This window comes from Callorhinus ursinus, unplaced genomic scaffold (assembly GCF_003265705.2).
Source record: "Callorhinus ursinus isolate GAN/ISIS: 27379988/994484 unplaced genomic scaffold, GSC_fseal_2.0 scaffold48, whole genome shotgun sequence".
In the NCBI taxonomy this organism is placed as follows: Eukaryota; Metazoa; Chordata; class Mammalia; order Carnivora; family Otariidae; genus Callorhinus; species Callorhinus ursinus.
The window spans coordinates 11090212-11106460 of NW_027397110.1; the positions used below are offsets into that span (position 1 = coordinate 11090212).

The following is a 16249-nucleotide window of genomic DNA, read 5'->3' on the forward strand; positions in this document are numbered from 1 at the left end:
CCGCCACGTTTCAAAAATTCGGGACGCCCTCTGGGGGCGTCGCCGGATGCGCCCGTGACGTAACTGTAACACACCTCCGGCGTTTTGGCTCCTTGGAGACCGCGAAGACGTCTCGCAAAGATCGGTGACGAATTTCCGGGTGTGCCGTCGCTTTACGACTCGTGCGTTCTGCCGTTGATTCCGGAGGAAGCTAGAGGGCAGTTTACGACAGCGCCGATTGTGTTTACGGCGCCGGCCGGTGCGCGCGCATCTTTCCTCCTCTTTTCCCTCTTCCTCGGAGGGCAGCCAGGTGCGCGGTCTCCGGCCCGGAGCATCTCTCGCCATCCGGGCCCGGCAGAGGCCTTTACAGGTGAGTGGAATGTTCCGTAGGGTTCGGTGGATCTCTGGAACCGGCTTGGGCTGGGCCCGGCCTTCGGAGCCCTCCCGGAAGAGACCTCCCGTACGGGACCTCCCGTACGTCTCCGGCCGTCCCCGCTGGGCGGGGCAGGAATCCGCCTTCTGGGACCCCAGGCCGGATACTCTTAGGGCTGCGGGGCACAGCCTTGTGGGTGAGGTCCCCTGGCCTTAGACTCCGCTTTTTGGCCACGGGCTGAGCGACTTTGATAGTATCTCGTAACCCAGTTGGGTCTCAGGGTCTTCCAAGTGGCCAGAAGCTCCCAGAGTTTCTGTGAAGGAGGTATTGGGGGGTTCCAAACTGAGCAGTGTTCGACCCTGCCCTGAGGAGTTCACAGTCCAAAGGTTTTCTTCCCTTTTCTGTGAAATGGAGGGCTGTGGTGGCACAGGTTTGATCTCTGATCTGAAACTCCTCTCCGGAACTGATGGCATCCAATCTGTAGTGGCCGCGATGATCTACACAACAGTGCCCCGCCAGCCACAGGGCCCCTTGTGAGTGCCCCACCCTGCCCCTGTCGCCGGTACAGCTGTCATTCTGATGCAACTGACAGGCTGTTTCTGCTTCTGGTTCCATTCTGCTCTTATTTTACACATGTTGAAGCCAGGGGACGTCCTCCCACCTGCTGGAGAAGTGCATGCCAGGCCTTAGGTCTGTTTCCTTCTTGAACTGTGGCAGAACGACTAGATTTTTTTTTTTTTACACGTTTTGAAATATTGGTACTGGGTTACTAGGTACGGTCTACAACCCCATTTGTTTTCGGGCTCCTGCCGAGCTATCACATAATGGGAAGAGTGCTGGACTTAAGGCAGACAACCCTGGAAATCAACTCTCTGTTGAAACAGTGGGCAGATCAACAGCTTAATTGGCCGAGTTGCAAATTTTTAATCTCTAAAATGGGGGTGTGGGGGAGTTAGTACTGTTAACTTATTCAGCCCAGTGTCTGACACACTGTAAATACTCATTTTAACGAGAGTTGTCTTGAAGCTGCCACTCCTTGTCTCAGGCCTCTTCCTGTAGTATAGCTTAAGTTTAGAGTCGGAGGATGAAGCTCTCAGGCGCGTTCCCTGTTGCTGTCACCCCGGTGTCACCTCTGTAGGAAGCTTGAATCTCTTCCCTGTCATGGGACACTGAGAAGAACTTCCCACGATCACTATGCCTGTGCGCTTTGATTACTCTTCAGGCTCCAGAAATATTTGTGCAATGAATTTTCCTCTGGGAACTCACCTGAGGATTACGGTGGATGATAAGTGCATAGGTTTTTGATAGGAACTGTCAGGCAAAGATCTGCTTGAGCATCACACAGAATATGGATTCCAGCCAGACTGCTTTGGTTCAGATTTTTTCATCAACTAGTGTTGCAAATTTGAACAATTTCTTAGCTTCTCTGTGCTTCAGTTTTCTGATCTGAAAAGTGGGGATGATACTAGAAGCTACCTCAGGATTGTTGGGGGCATTCACTGAGTTTATGCAGGGAAAACACTAAGAACAGTAACTGGTACTTATAATCAAACATGTGACATATGGCCACTTTTATGGCCTAAGGTTTATGGTAACCTCAGCTTTCTGACAGGCTTTTTGCTTGGCTCTGTGTCCACTTGTTCTGCATAAGGATTTGCATTGATGACAGAAAATCAGAAGAACAAGAAAGAAAAGTTAAACGTCAGACTATGTTTACGGACTCCTTTCTTTTCTCAGCACCCCACGTATAAATGCATTTTTTGCAAGTCCCAGTTGTAATTGTGTGGTATCCTACAATGGAAGCATTTTCATATGTGTAACTACCAAGTCTTTTGCAATGATCTTGTGCTATGAATTAAATAAGGGTCTTACTCATTTTACAGATGAAAAGACAAACTTGGGGAAGCTATGAATTGTATGCCTTGGTGAAGGTGTTTTTGAGAACTAGAACATGGTTATTACACTTAAGAAAAGGTTTCATTCTATCAAGCCTGAGATGCCACTGAGTTTAAGAAGCACACTATGTTATGTAGCACTAAGAAATACAGCCAATCAAGCATAAGGTGCAGACTCATTTCAAAGACGTTATAGTGAGAAAAGTGGGTGTCACAGAATCAGTGCAATACCGTAAATCAGTTTTGTTAGTGGTCTTCCAAGTTTTAAGTATTCACAGTATAATCTACGAGGAAACAGATTGAGTTAGTAGGAGCTCAACAGTTGAGTGTTCCATTTTGTGTGTTGCCTTTTGAGTTTTATCGTTATTATGTCTTAGCTTATCTCAGTGGAAGGCTGTTTGTACTCGGAGGCCTTTCTTCATGAAGCTACTCACATTACTTGTGTTTTTAAGGTTTTAGAAGATGGCAAAGTTCATGACCCCCGTGATCCAGGACAACCCCTCAGGCTGGGGTCCCTGTGCGGTGCCCGAGCAGTTTCGGGATATGCCCTACCAGCCGTTTAGCAAAGGAGATCGGCTAGGAAAGGTACTTGCCTGTTGGTGAGAGTGAATCTTTTAAACTGTGGCTGCTACCCTCCATTAGTTCATTCCAAGTTCATTCTCTCAAAAACGTAACTCCTGTGTTCCTTATAGGGACACCAGCTGGGGAAGGCTATAACGTCTGGGTACTTCCATTAGTCCTAGGAGAGCTGGGCACTTACAAAGGCCTTGTGAGCCAGTCCTTCTTACGTTTTCCCCAGACTGCGTCTTCACTTATGGGGGTTTCTGGGTCAGCAGAAACGTGTCTGACCTGTGTTCCCTTTCTTCTCTTGTTGCTCTCACAGGTTGCAGACTGGACGGGTGCCACATACCAAGATAAGAGGTACACGAGTAAGTGTTCAACTGACTGCCCAGACCAGGGCCTTGGGAGGATTGTTACTTTTTCTAGTAACCTCCCACCAAAAGCATTCTAGAACAGGAACAAAACAATAATGATAATTCATAGTTTTTAGGGGCATAGTCTGAACTGTAGACAGTTTGGGGTTTTTTTCTTTTTTATGGCCCCAAAACTTAGACTGTTCTTTAAATTGGTTTAATCTGTTATAGTGGGATTTTTTTTTCCCTCCCACTTTTAGGGAGCCACGAACCTTTTCATAGATCCGTTGATTCCCATTTTGCACACTCCAGTACCTGGGATTTACTGAACCTGGGAAGCCAAATCAGTGGACTCCAGATTTATGACCCCAGATTTTAAGATCTTGATACAGTAAATGGGTTGGGTTTTTCTCTGTGCCAGTTGAGATTGTTAGAAGTGACTCCTTGGAATACTAAGTTAAGATTATCTTAGGCAGGACGCCTGGGTGGCTCAGTCAGGCGTCTGCCTTCAGCTCAGGTCATGATCCCAGGGTCCTGGGATCACGTCCCACACTGGGCTCCTTGCTCAGTGGGGAGCCTGCTTCTCCCTCTGCCTGCCACCCCACCTGCTTGTGCTCGCTCTCTCGCTCTGACAAATAAATAAAACCTTAAAAAAAAAAAAAGATTATCTGAGGCTGAGGCCAGCAGTAAAGTATATCATAACCCATTAGACATGTCTGCCTTGGGTGATGATTACGCATTTGCATAATGCGTGTCCCATGTTTGCCCTTTCTGGGAGAGTAAATCTTAACTCCTGTTCTTATAGAATAAGGCAGGGCGTGAAATGGGCTTGAGGTCCTCAGACGCAAGATGTCTTGACTTAGTTCTTTAGATCAGAGCCATTCGAACTTGAATGTGCACATGAATCACCTGGGGATTTTCTTAAAATGGTGATTCTGATTTAAGGGGTCTGGGATGAGTCCGTCAGCGTGCGCTTCTGCTAAGGGTCCCGAGAATACCCTTTAAGTAGCAGGGCTTTAGACCAGCACGTGTGTAAAGTCTGTAGGTAGTAGCTGTTACACCCCACTGCCTTTGCTTGCAGATAAATACTCTTCTCAGTTCGGAGGTGGAAGTCAGTATGCTTATTTCCACGAGGAGGACGAAACTAGTTTCCAGCTGGTGGACACAGCGCGCACACAGAAGACCGCCTACCAGCGGAATCGGATGCGATTCGCACAGGTAGGCCAAGAGCCAGCAATCTGACCGTCTTGGGGCCATTACCATTGGCTGCCACCTGCTAAAAATGCTACCTTGTGTGTACTGAAGAAAGTTCATTTTCGTAGGTCTTCCAGTGACTTCCAAGTAGCTGACCAGTGAGACACCATGCTAAAGTAAACTTTACTGGGTCCAGAGATGCGTTTAAATAGTTTAGGTTTTTGTGGTAGGCTAGGACGTCATGTCTCTGTGCCACTCAGAGGGGGTGTTTGCGTCAGGTAAAAAGGTGCCTGTTGCCTCATTTGATTGCTGTGTGCAGGCTTTATTAAGTAGATGGTCCGGTCAGGCTGCACCTTATTCTACATAAAGAGGCAAACTGCACCTCTAATAAGAGCCCGTAAACCTGCTTCAATAAAAAAATGTGTGAATGTATGTCTACGCGAATTCCAAGTAAAGACCTCCCATGAAGCTCTGCCTGTTGTTCGTCAGATCCCCAGGATTTTAACATGGGTGTTTTTCTTAATTCCCAGCGGAACCTCCGCAGAGACAAAGATCGACGGAACATGTTGCAATTCAACCTGCAGACCCTGCCTAAGAGTGCCAAGCAGAAAGAGAGGTGAGGTCTCCTGTCCTGGAACGAGTTACTTTTCCAGGACTGAGCGTACTCTGAAATCACTGGGCCAGAGCAGGAGGATGGTTGTCTTCCCCGGCATTACAAACAAAAACAAAAACCTTCCAGATGGCAGTGAAGCCACTGTTTGAGCCTGCCGTCATTCTCTGAGGGCCACCACTGGCAGATCGCAAGGTACTTGGCAGTGGCCGTGCACTGGCAGGAAACAAGGGCAGATAAGAAGAGCCTGGGGGCTTCCCTCTGCTCGGTTCTGCCGGGGCCTCCTTCCCAGGAGGCCCTGGGAGCTGGGTCAGGCAGCAGCCGCCCTGCCCAGGCTGGGGCTGCCACTGACCTCTCCAGAGGGGGAGTGAAACCCACCTGGTCGGTGTTGGGGGGCAGTGTGCCTCTTGAAGCACCTGAGTATGCGCTCTTGGTCTGCTCTTTTTCACAAAGCCCCTGTTTTCTTAGTTCTGAGAAGTCATTGGTGATGTTGCGGTTTAGCAGAAGAGGATGGCAGCTTCTACCTTTCCAAAAGCCATGGACTTAAGGATCTGCGCCAAAAGCACAATCTTCTTGTCTTTCTAGAGAGCGCATACGACTGCAGAAAAAGTTTCAGAAACAATTCGGAGTGAGGCAGAAGTGGGACCAAAAGTCACAGGTAGTGTATCCACACCAGACTTCTATCTAGAAATTCAGTGTTGTTTGTTTATTTGGTTTTATAAGCGCTTTATTGAAATAAAATTCACAAACCATACAACCCACCTATTTAAAGGGTACAGTTCAGTGGTTCTTGGTACATTCACGGATACGGGCCCGCGTTACCACAGCCAGTTCCAGAACATTCTCCTTCTGAAAAGAACCCCATGCCCTTCATCAGTCAGACCTTGTTCTCTCTCCCCAGCCCTCGGCTACTACCAGTCTCTTTTATCTCTGGATTTGCCTCTTCTAGACGTTTCATATAAGCAGACTCCTACAACATGTGGGCTTTGTGCCTGGCTCCTTTCACTGAGCATGTTTTCACGGCTCATCCGCCTTGTGTGCATCAGTACCTCCTTATTGCCGAATCTGTTGTATGGATATACCAGGTTTTGTTACCTGTTCACTGGGACATGGACGTCTGGGTGGTTTCCACTTGCTGTTGTTAGGAAAAATGCTGCTGACAACGTTTGTGTGCAGGTGCTTGTGGGGACGCGAGAACGGAAGATGCGTGTAAGCAGGAGATAGGCTCGGGTGGCAGCAGTTAGGTTTTGCTGGATGCGATGCTTGCTGTGCTAACATCCTGTGAGAAATAAAAGAAGCTGCTAGAGCTCCTTTATAAAATACATATGTGTGAAAGAGCTGGTGTGCCCCGGGTGCCGATATCACCTAGGAGTAAAATTCCTGGTTGTTTTTGACCTTTTGACTCCTTCAGTCCTTTCCTAGATTGTAAACTCCAAAGAGTCAGGGATGCTTATTATAAAGCAGCCAGCGCGTGGTAGATGTTCCAGAGAGATTTATTGACTAAAACCTCTTCACACTGTTAATCTGCCTTCTGCTTAGGTTACGTGTTGGTTCTAATTCTTTTCCCTCCACTGATTTTGCACTGCAGAAACCCCGAGACTCTTCAGTGGAGGTCCGTAGTGACTGGGAGGTGAAAGAGGAGATGGACTTTCCTCAGTTGATGAAGATGCGCTACTTGGAAGTATCAGAGCCCCAGGACATGTAAGTGGCGTCTTTGGCTACCTTCCGGCACGCGCTCACGTATGGGCGAGCAGGTTGTGTAGCTCTTTCAGCAGAAAGAGAAAGACCGTAGTTGATCAGAAGCAAAGCTTTTCCTGACGTTACAAAGAGCTGTTTACCCCAAGTAGTAGACAGAAGTAAGTCAGTGGGGGCCAGAGTGCCAGGCCAGAAATCTTCGTACCTGGATGCCTCCGTAACTACCCGCATCCCTGTCTTGGCCTCAGTCTCCCTGTCATTAAAATGGGGAGTTTGAGTCGGTTGTGTTCACGCTTAGTGACAGGGACCTGAGTGAACTCTGAGAGCTTGTCTCTCCTGTTCTCGTCGGGGAAACCATCTCTTCTTTTATATGTTGGATTTCTAGATAAGACTTCAGATTCCGTGGCTTTTCCTTTTTTTTTTTTTTTTTGAGATTTTTTTATTGTTTAAAGAAAAAAAAAACACAACAGGGGTGGGGGGGGTGGTGGGCAGAAGGAGAGGGAGAGAATCTCAAGCAGACTCTGACTCCCTGCTGAAGGCAGAGCCTGATGTGGGGCCTGATCTCACCACCCTGAGAGTATGACCTGAGCTGAAATCAAGAGTCAGATGATGAGCCGACTGAGCCACCCAGGTGCCCCTCCATGGCTTCTTTTTTAAAAAAAAACAAAAACTGATCTTCCCGTTTCCTTGGCGTGTCTGCCCCGCTCTTCCCTCAGCGAGTGTTGTGGGGCCCTGGAGTACTATGATAAAGCCTTCGACCGCATCACCACGAGGAGCGAGAAGCCGCTGCGGAGCATCAAGCGCATCTTCCACACCGTCACCACCACAGACGACCCTGTCATCCGAAAGGTGGGCCCCTGTGAGGAGTGCTGCCAGTTTCTATGGCCGAGTCCGCAGAAGGAACAGCACGCGGGCATATACGTGAATCCTGTGGACCTCAGAAGCCCCTTTTTAGATAAGATGCTCCCGAACAGGTCAGGATTCGATGGGAATACAGGCACCTCGCTGGCTCCACCGTAATGCTGGTGTTGAACGGAGCTGGACTCGAGTCCCGTCTCTGCCGTGCTTCCTGGCGCCACCTACTGAGGCCTTCTCTCCTCCCCTGTGCGGTGGGTAAATGTGCTTACCACAGCCACTGGGGTGAGGACGAGAGCGTCACAAGGTGCCATCCTGGAATGTAGCGAGTGGTCGGAGAGCTGCCGCCCCTCGTGTGCCGGGGCAGTGCCGGCCAGCGGAAGCCTACGGACTCACCCTCAGACAGCTCGAGGCGCGCGTACAGGAGGGCATGAAAGCTCCCTGCGGAGGAGCCCTCCGTGCAGATGGGCAGTTAGAGCTAAGCATATCCTCGTGTCTTTCTCTCTCTGTCCTCTTCGCAGCTGGCAAAAACTCAGGGGAACGTGTTTGCAACTGATGCCATTCTGGCCACACTGATGAGCTGCACCCGCTCTGTGTATTCCTGGGACATCGTTGTGCAGAGAGTCGGGTCCAAGCTCTTCTTTGACAAGAGGGACAACTCTGACTTTGGTAAGAAGCCTGTCTGGGAGCAGCACCAAGGTGTCGGGTGTTGTGTTGGTTCAGAGTGAGTCCCTGGTTCTAGAGAATAGGCAGGAAACGGTCTGTCTCCCCCGCAGGCATTGATAGCCGTGGCTGCACCCTCCCAGCCTGCTCAGGGACCTGGAGAAGGGAAGGCCTGTTGCTGCAGTACCTCCTCAAGGCTTCCTGAGTTCTCCCGGGGCCCCAGTACTGTGCTCCCAAATGTTACTCCTTTGAATGGCACTTTCCTGATTTCTGCCAATGCGCCATACCACCTTTGACGTTTACTTCATGTTTTTCTTTAAATTAATGTCTTTTTTTCTTTACTAAAGTGTATTTATACAGGGAAAACTACGTTTGCACACGTGTTTGATACACACAAACGTGTATACACGTGCCATCAAGGGAAATCAGGTCACTAAAACTTAATAGCAGTGAGATCGAATGGTAAAATTCCATATTTGAAGCTGAGGGCCTTTTCTTTGTTGAATCGCTAACAAAATCAGGCATTCTCTTGAGGAATCCAAAAAAAGATTGAAAGGGGATCAGTTTCTTACGATGTGCTTGAATTTAACATTAGAGAGGATCTGAAGTTACCCAGCAGCACTCCCCGCTTCCTCCCCTCTGCGCCCCACACTTGGGAGAGCCGGCTTGGCAGACGGTGGTTCTTTGAAGGATGGGGCCTGTGCCCCTCCCTGCAGTGCCAGGCACATTGTCGATGGCTTGGTTTCGTGGGCGGGTGACCATGCCACTGCTTTTGCAGACCTCCTGACAGTGAGTGAGACCGCCAATGAGCCCCCGCAAGATGAAGGCAATTCCTTCAATTCGCCCCGCAACTTGGCCATGGAAGCGACCTACATCAACCACAACTTCTCCCAGCAGTGCTTGAGAATGGTGAGGCGGTGAGGGCCTCTGGGCACCAGTTTGTTCGTCAACCTCTGTTTATGGAGCATTTGCTCTGTGGCAGGCTCTGGGGTTGTGGCACTGAGCAGGGCTGTCAGGAGCTCCACGCTAGGGCCTTGAGGTCAGGCTGCCTGACTGAACCCTAGACCCCCCCTCCTTCAGAGCTCTGTGGTGTGCGGTCCGTTTCTTCTCCGTGAGGTTAGAGTACTAAGAACACTCATCTCGGCCAGACAGGTTGTAGGGATTCCTTCAGCTCTTTGATAAATACGCTGTTTCGTACAAATAACACTGTTCAGGTGCTGGAGACCTAGCAGGGAGCAAAGTTTCGGAGGTCCTGAATTCATTCAGAGTTTCTGCTCTAGGAGGCTTCATTCTAATGGAGGAGGAAAGACAGTGAAGTAAATAAACCTATGTTGTAACAAGTGGCGGCCTGTAGTCTAGAAAAATGAAACCAGGAGGGGGGGGCGTGGCTGCTAATCCAGACACACGAAGCACACCGGTGGCACATGCAAGCACTCGGGATCTGTCGGGGTTCGTGCTCGAGGTCAGGAACGGTAAAGAGCCTCCCCCCACCCCCGAGGGCTGCAGGGAGCCGGCCAGGGCTGTAAACTAAGCTGAATGCAGGGTCTGGCCGATGGGCTCAGCCGAAAGTGCTCGCTGTCTCATGGCGCCTCTGTCTGTTGGCAGGGAAAGGAAAGATACAACTTCCCCAACCCAAACCCGTTTGTGGAGGATGACATGGACAAGAACGAAGTCGCCTCTGTCGCCTACCGGTATGTCAGCCACCTGGATGGGGCGGCCTCCCTGAAAGCCAGGGTCTCCGGGGACCAAACAAGCTTCGTGTTCACTGCAGGTACCGCAGGTGGAAGCTTGGAGACGACATTGACCTTATTGTCCGTTGTGAGCACGACGGCGTCATGACCGGAGCCAATGGGGAAGTGTCCTTCATCAACATCAAGACGCTCAACGAGTGGGATTCCAGGGTGAGGCATGCTTGGTCACCCTGTCCGTGGTTCCTGTGGGCCGTGCTGTCCCTGGCCAGCCTGGGTGAGCCTCGGTCTCAGTCCCCATTCATCACTTACACAGCTGCCGAGATTTTATTTATTTATTTATTTATTTATTTTGTCTTCTGAGTTTCTCCTCCCCTTCTTTCTTCACTGAGAAAGAGATCGTGTGTGTAGAACGTGCTTAAGGCCTAAGAACTTTTCTGCTGCTTTCGCACGCAGGAACCGGAAGTAACTACCTTCTCACCGGACTTTCTCCCTCTGTTCCCCTCTGCCCTCCCGTGGGTTTCAGCTCTCTGCCGGTGTCTGGTTTTGATCTCTCATTGTCTGGGTTGGCAGGTGTCCTGTAAGCCCTGGAGCTCTTTTTTTTTTTTTTTTTTTGATCTGTTCTTTCGCTTACAGCAGCCACTACTTTCTCTCCAACCTCCTGATTTCTTCCAACTCCTTCCCTTCTTGAACTCCAAGATCAGTGAAGATTTGGCTCTTCAGGAGGCCTCTTGAAAGAAATGGGCTTCCTTCATCTTTCCTCTGATGCTGATGCTCCTTGCTTGTTGGGCTGCTCCCCTCTCTGAAGCTGCCCCGGGCTTCTGTGCCTGACTCGGCTGCAGGGGGCAGTGCTCCCGGGCGCTGCTGCAGCGAATAAAGGGTCCTCCGTGGGAAGGACAGCTCAGGCGCACATTGAACGGTATCTAGTGAGATGGAGTCTGTGGGCTGTTTTGCTCTGCCTTCATTAGAGCCTCGGGGAGAGCATTTACTGCAGCGGGTTCCCACTCCCCAGACGTCCTTAGCCTCTGTCACCCGATGAAGGAGCACACCAGAGGCCTTGCTGCCAACTCAGCTCTGGGGCCAGTGGCTCTTCTCAGACTTGCCACTGGGCCTCCCATGGCTGCGGTGTGGCTTTGCCCTCTGTGCTGCTACCTGACTCTGGTCTCGCACGTTTCTCTTTGCTCCCTTCACTTGTGTTCTCTGCTGGCTCCCCTCGTTTTTGAGCTCCACTGGAGCCTTCCTTCAAGTCAGTCCCCTGCATGGCTCTTTTTACCACAGTTAATTCTGTATTCATTTTCTTTTGTTCCGTAACAAAGGCTTAAAATGAATCTGAAGGTTCTGGAAGAAACTTCCAGGCTCATTCTAGTTAGCAGAGTTTCAGAGTTCCTTGCCATCGTGGGGCTGAGTGCCCCCGTTCTCATGCCAGCTGTCAGCTGGGGCTTCTCGGTTCCTCGAGGTCCCCCACATCTCTTGCCTGAGGGTCCCCTCCATCTTCAAATCCACAACGGCACAGCAGATTCTTCTCGTGCTTCCAATCTCTCACTTCTCTATGTCTGGTTTACACCCAGATGTAAGAGACTCGTGGTTAGGTAAGGCCCACGCAGATGGTCTCCCTGTGTTAAGGGACCTTAATTACATATGCAGAATGTCTTTGACATAGAAGGTGCGAAACCACGGGTGTGACCTTTCCTCACTGGCATGGGTTCCACCCACAGGAGGGTAAGAGCCATCAGGGGTCATCTTAGAATTGTGCTTACTGCAGGCCTCAACCTTGAACTCTTAACAGTGATTCCTCAGAGCTGCTTGGACTCCCATCCCATTGTTTTTCTACTGAATTCCCTTTTCCCTCCTATGTGTCAGCTGTCTCTCTCCTCCCTTAGGCTCAGCCTCAAACACCTCCTCTCTCTCACCCCACCCTGCCCCCTGCCCCGTGTCCCCCCCCCCCATACTCTTCTGTTGTGCAGGTGGGTGTGGGCCGTCTCCTCCCTCGATTCTGCTGTCATCACCCCAGTGGAGGACGCTGCTGATCATGCCTCTTACTGTGCATTTACTGGTCCCCTAACTGACCTTAGCACCGTCCTCCACCCCACCCTCCACTTGCTTGGTCTCTGCCAACTAACTGTCCAACACACTGCTCCCGTCGTGCAGCACAGCTGTGTGGAGAGGCTCTTGGCGCGCCACGGCAAACTCGCAAGAGTGGTTTTGAGGGAATCGTATCTGTCAAAACACTACCCCTGAATGGTTTGGGCCTAACCACTTAAGGAACTCTGGTGGGGGTTTTTTTGGCCTCTGGTTGCCATGAACCAAGATGATCTGAGACTCTCTGCTACGTCACCTTCAACCAATCACTTTACTCTGGGTCCCAAGTTCCCACGTCCATGCACGAGGCGGTGGGAGAAGACGATCTCTTTGTTTGCACGTGTATATACGCAAGGTCAGGCCTTGGCCTCCCCTCTGCGGTCTCCACCCCCACCCAAGGCTGCCCCAGCCTGTGGCCTGTCTTTTCCCCTCTGTGCCTCTCCCGGCACGCCACCTCCAGCCTCCGTCAGTGCCCCTCCCTGGGTGAGCCATTGCATTGCCTCCAGGGAGCCCTCCCTTCCCACACAGTACACAGTCAATGCTTGCCCCTGCCATTCATATGGCACTTGTGTCACTGGGCACGCGTGGGTCCCGGTCTAGACTAGAGGAGTTACAGTTGGCTGGGTGCCCACTGCGCGGAGGGGGCCGTGTCTTTGCCGCCTTCCTGGTGACAGCCTTGCCTGTGATTTACCTGCGGACTCCCCCCTCTTCCGAACCAAGCCCACAAAGGAGTGCCTTCTCTGCTGGAGGAGGTCCCAGGCCTCAGGCAGTAGGGGCCCCCATTCACTCCTGGGCCCGGCTTGCCTCCCGCAGCACTGCAACGGCGTTGACTGGCGTCAGAAGCTGGACTCTCAGCGAGGGGCTGTCATTGCCACTGAGCTGAAGAACAACAGCTACAAGTTGGCCCGATGGACGTGCTGCGCTTTGCTGGCCGGATCGGAGTATCTCAAACTTGGGTGAGATTCGGGTCCGGAGGTCCTGAATTCATCTGCAGCAAGGAGGGGTCTGCGGGCTGGGCTCGCCTCTCCCCTCTCCCTTGGGAAGAACTGCTCCTTGGCACCGGGTGTTGCTGTCCCTCTGTGCGGCCCCCCCCCCCCTTAAAACCCCCCCCCCCCCCCCCCCGCTAGTTACGTGTCCCGGTACCACGTGAAAGACTCCTCGCGCCACGTCATCCTGGGCACCCAGCAGTTCAAGCCCAATGAGTTTGCCAGCCAGATCAACCTGAGCGTGGAGAACGCCTGGGGCATCCTGCGCTGTGTCATCGACATCTGCATGAAGCTGGAGGAGGGCAAGTACCTCATCCTCAAGGACCCCAACAAGCAGGTCATCCGCGTCTACAGCCTGCCCGACGGGACGTTCAGCTCTGATGAGGACGATGAGGAGGAGGAGGAAGAGGAGGAGGAAGAGGAAGGTGTGTAGCAGGCCTCTTCCTGAAGTCTAGACTTAGCTGTAGGCTAGGGACCAAGCGCTGTAGCCACCCTTCTCTCCGGAGCCCTGATGTGGAACTTCCTAAGAGTTCTCTGAGACTAGACTTTGGAGCAGCCTTCACTCTGGAGCCAGGAGCTGCTTCAAGCACCTTGAAATCATATGAGGGGCCCAGGGGGGAGACGGACCTTTTAGAGGCTAGGGTGAGGAAGAAGCATTGAGGGAAAGGCAGTGGAATGGTTAGCCCGTGGTCTGAAGGAGAAAAGATACTCTGGGCTAGTTACACGGGCCCCAGACTGCCTCTTTGCTGCTTCATTCACCACCAGCTGGTGACTGAAGGGAATTCCTGTTAGCCCCATGACTATCCGAAAGGCTTACCTTCCGAGGGGAGCTGGTGAAAATCAAGCACTTCACCAGTGTGACGTGGCTCCTTTCTCTAACGTTTTGTGTCTTTCAGAGGAAGAAACTTAAACCAGACGGTGATGTGAAGCTGGAGTTTGATTCCACTGAGCCTAGAAGGTCTTTGGATGCTCAGTGGCATGCTTGCCAGATTCTTGCTGTCTGAAGTTTGACGGTGGAATAAAGTATAACTATTTAGTCTCTCTCCTTCATCGTGTGCTTACGTTGATTGGCAGCCCCTCTTCCTTCCCCCAGTAGCTCTTGGGCGAGGGAGGGTGAGATACAGCCGTGTTCTATGTCCACAAGGAATCAGGGCTCCTTTTTTTGTTCTTGAGTATTATTCATTTTACACTTCCTGTTAGAGGGTGAATGTCCTAGATGTTTTTGTTCTTGGAACCGCGTGACATGATCCTTTGCTGGGATGGCTGTAGGTTGTGAGGCACATTGTGGCGGTCCCCACAAGAGGTCCGTTTCTACTGGCAGGGGTGCCTGCTGGCTGTGTGCCAGACCCAGCTGCTGCCCTTAGAGACACAGATCCCTAGTAAAAGGGAAAGCAGGGCACAGTGTTTGAAGGTTGAGGTGGGTATGCTTCATATGAAGGAGACTGCCCCAGAAGATTCTGATGGATGTTCCACTTGGTGGTGATCACTGGTTTGTAAATTGTTTTCGAGCTTGGTTTGGGCTGGTCACCGAGTCCCAAGCCAGCACTCTCAAAGCAGTGTGTTGTAAATCAGCTACAGAATGTTTAGGATACGTAAACTTTTTATAAGTGGATAGTGTCCTATTCTTGATGGTTTGAACCAGTATAATACCCCGCCAGGTATTATACTAAGTTTTCTATAAATACCTCATCTGAGCCTGACCCAGAACTAGAATGCTGGTCGAAGTGGTGTCATTGTATGATGAGGAAACAGGCTCAGCTTTTGAGTAACATTCCTGAAGTTACTATTTTAATCAAAATAATTGAGCCTCAGGGGCGCCTGGGTGGCTCACTCAGTTAAGCATCTGCCTTTGGCTTAGGTCATGATGTCAGGGTCCTGGGACTGAGCCCCCTATCAGGCTCCCCGCTCAGTGGGAAGTCTGCTTGTCCCTCTGCCTCTGCCCTTCCCCCTGTTCATGCTCTCTCTCTCAAATAAAACTTTAAAAAATAATAATGAGCCTCAGAAAGCAACCAAACACTGGTTTTGCTAAAGTTAGGGCATGCAACATGCCTCTTGGGAAGTCTTCAAGATAGGTAGATTATAAAAAGCACATGTTAAAAATATAGTGACAAGTGCCATGGAGTTTCAGAGTTGGGCCTGGGCCTCACCAAACTGCCTCTTGCAGACCCATGGTGCAGTCCAGCAGGATTAGCTGAGATGAGTGGGCAGGTGGAAGTCAGTTTCAGCCTTGGGCCCTAAAAAATGCACCAGCTTCCACTTGCTTCATTTATCTGTCCCCTACTTTACCCGTCCTGCGTGGGGCCATCAAGCTGATGGCTTCAGTCCTGACTCAAACCTTCCACCGCATCCCCCTGCCTGTCAGCCCACTGTCAAGGCCCTGCCACACTTTATCAGTCCTGACTTCCCTCTACTAACCAAATAAGACCAACAATTAATTCGGGTACTTAATTTTATTTGCCAGCACGCATTCTCACATCTTCACAACAACTGAGTAGACCTTTTTATTTTTGGTAAGGTACTTTGCATAGCCTGTCTGGTTTCACAGTTTATTCAACAAATGCTTCCTGATGGCTTGCTGTATGCCAGATCCTGGAGGAAGCCCTGAGGTCACCAGAGTGAGTAAGATCATTTCTGCTCTGTGGACCTTTTCTCTGAAGCAGATACAGGCTATAAATAGATAAGTGGCACTCCCTAGTGGATACTTTGTTCGAGAGGTCGGGGAAGACTTCTCTAGAGAGGTCCCAGGGACAATTTTTAATAAAAAGAAGTTCCAGCCATGCAGTTAGACCATCGAGTTCTTTCCACACCAGGCATGGCTGCCTTCCATGAGAACCCTCAGCCCCATATCACTGGACTTCTTAATGCCCCTTGAAGTTTCCTGTACCTCTCTCAAAATGGCATACATTCTGCCCCTGTAAATCTAAAGCAGGGTCCACATTCCACCTGTGCAAAACCAGCCTCGATCAACCAGTTCACCTGAACGGTGGCTCAGGATCATCCTCCTGCGGTTCACGTTCCCTCCGCAGCCATACCAGTTGCTGGGCATGAGCAGCGGGTTTGTGTCTACACTGGCCTATCATGGGCCACTTTGTTTACAACATTACCAAGAATGCAAAACATGACGAATAAACTTTTTGGAAAGAGCTCACAACTTGGCGTAAGCGGGGCGGGGGGTTAATTCCAAGTTCCACTTAACCGTTTGGTCTCAGGCAAATCACTGCTAAACCTCCATTTGGCCAGTGACGACAGAATGTGGGGAACAGAATCGCCTACCTCTCCTGGTTGGTGAGACTGCCAGCCAGTCATGCATGTTACTTA

General features: G+C 50.7%; 1 protein-coding gene across 1 annotated transcript; it reads left to right on the forward strand.

Moving 5' to 3' along the window:
* Positions 1 to 205: 205 nt before the first annotated feature.
* EIF3D (eukaryotic translation initiation factor 3 subunit D) lies at positions 206 to 13976 on the forward strand. The gene is made up of 15 exons (XM_025882128.2): positions 206 to 349; positions 2700 to 2832; positions 3131 to 3176; positions 4243 to 4379; positions 4886 to 4971; positions 5551 to 5623; positions 6554 to 6666; positions 7377 to 7509; positions 8037 to 8184; positions 8957 to 9087; positions 9784 to 9869; positions 9950 to 10079; positions 12759 to 12901; positions 13073 to 13356; positions 13828 to 13976. The coding sequence occupies exons 2-15, from the start codon at positions 2710 to 2712 to the stop codon at positions 13839 to 13841; spliced, it is 1647 nt and encodes a 548-aa protein (XP_025737913.1). The 5' UTR covers positions 206 to 349; positions 2700 to 2709; the 3' UTR covers positions 13842 to 13976.
* The last annotated feature ends 2273 nt before the right edge of the window (positions 13977 to 16249 follow it).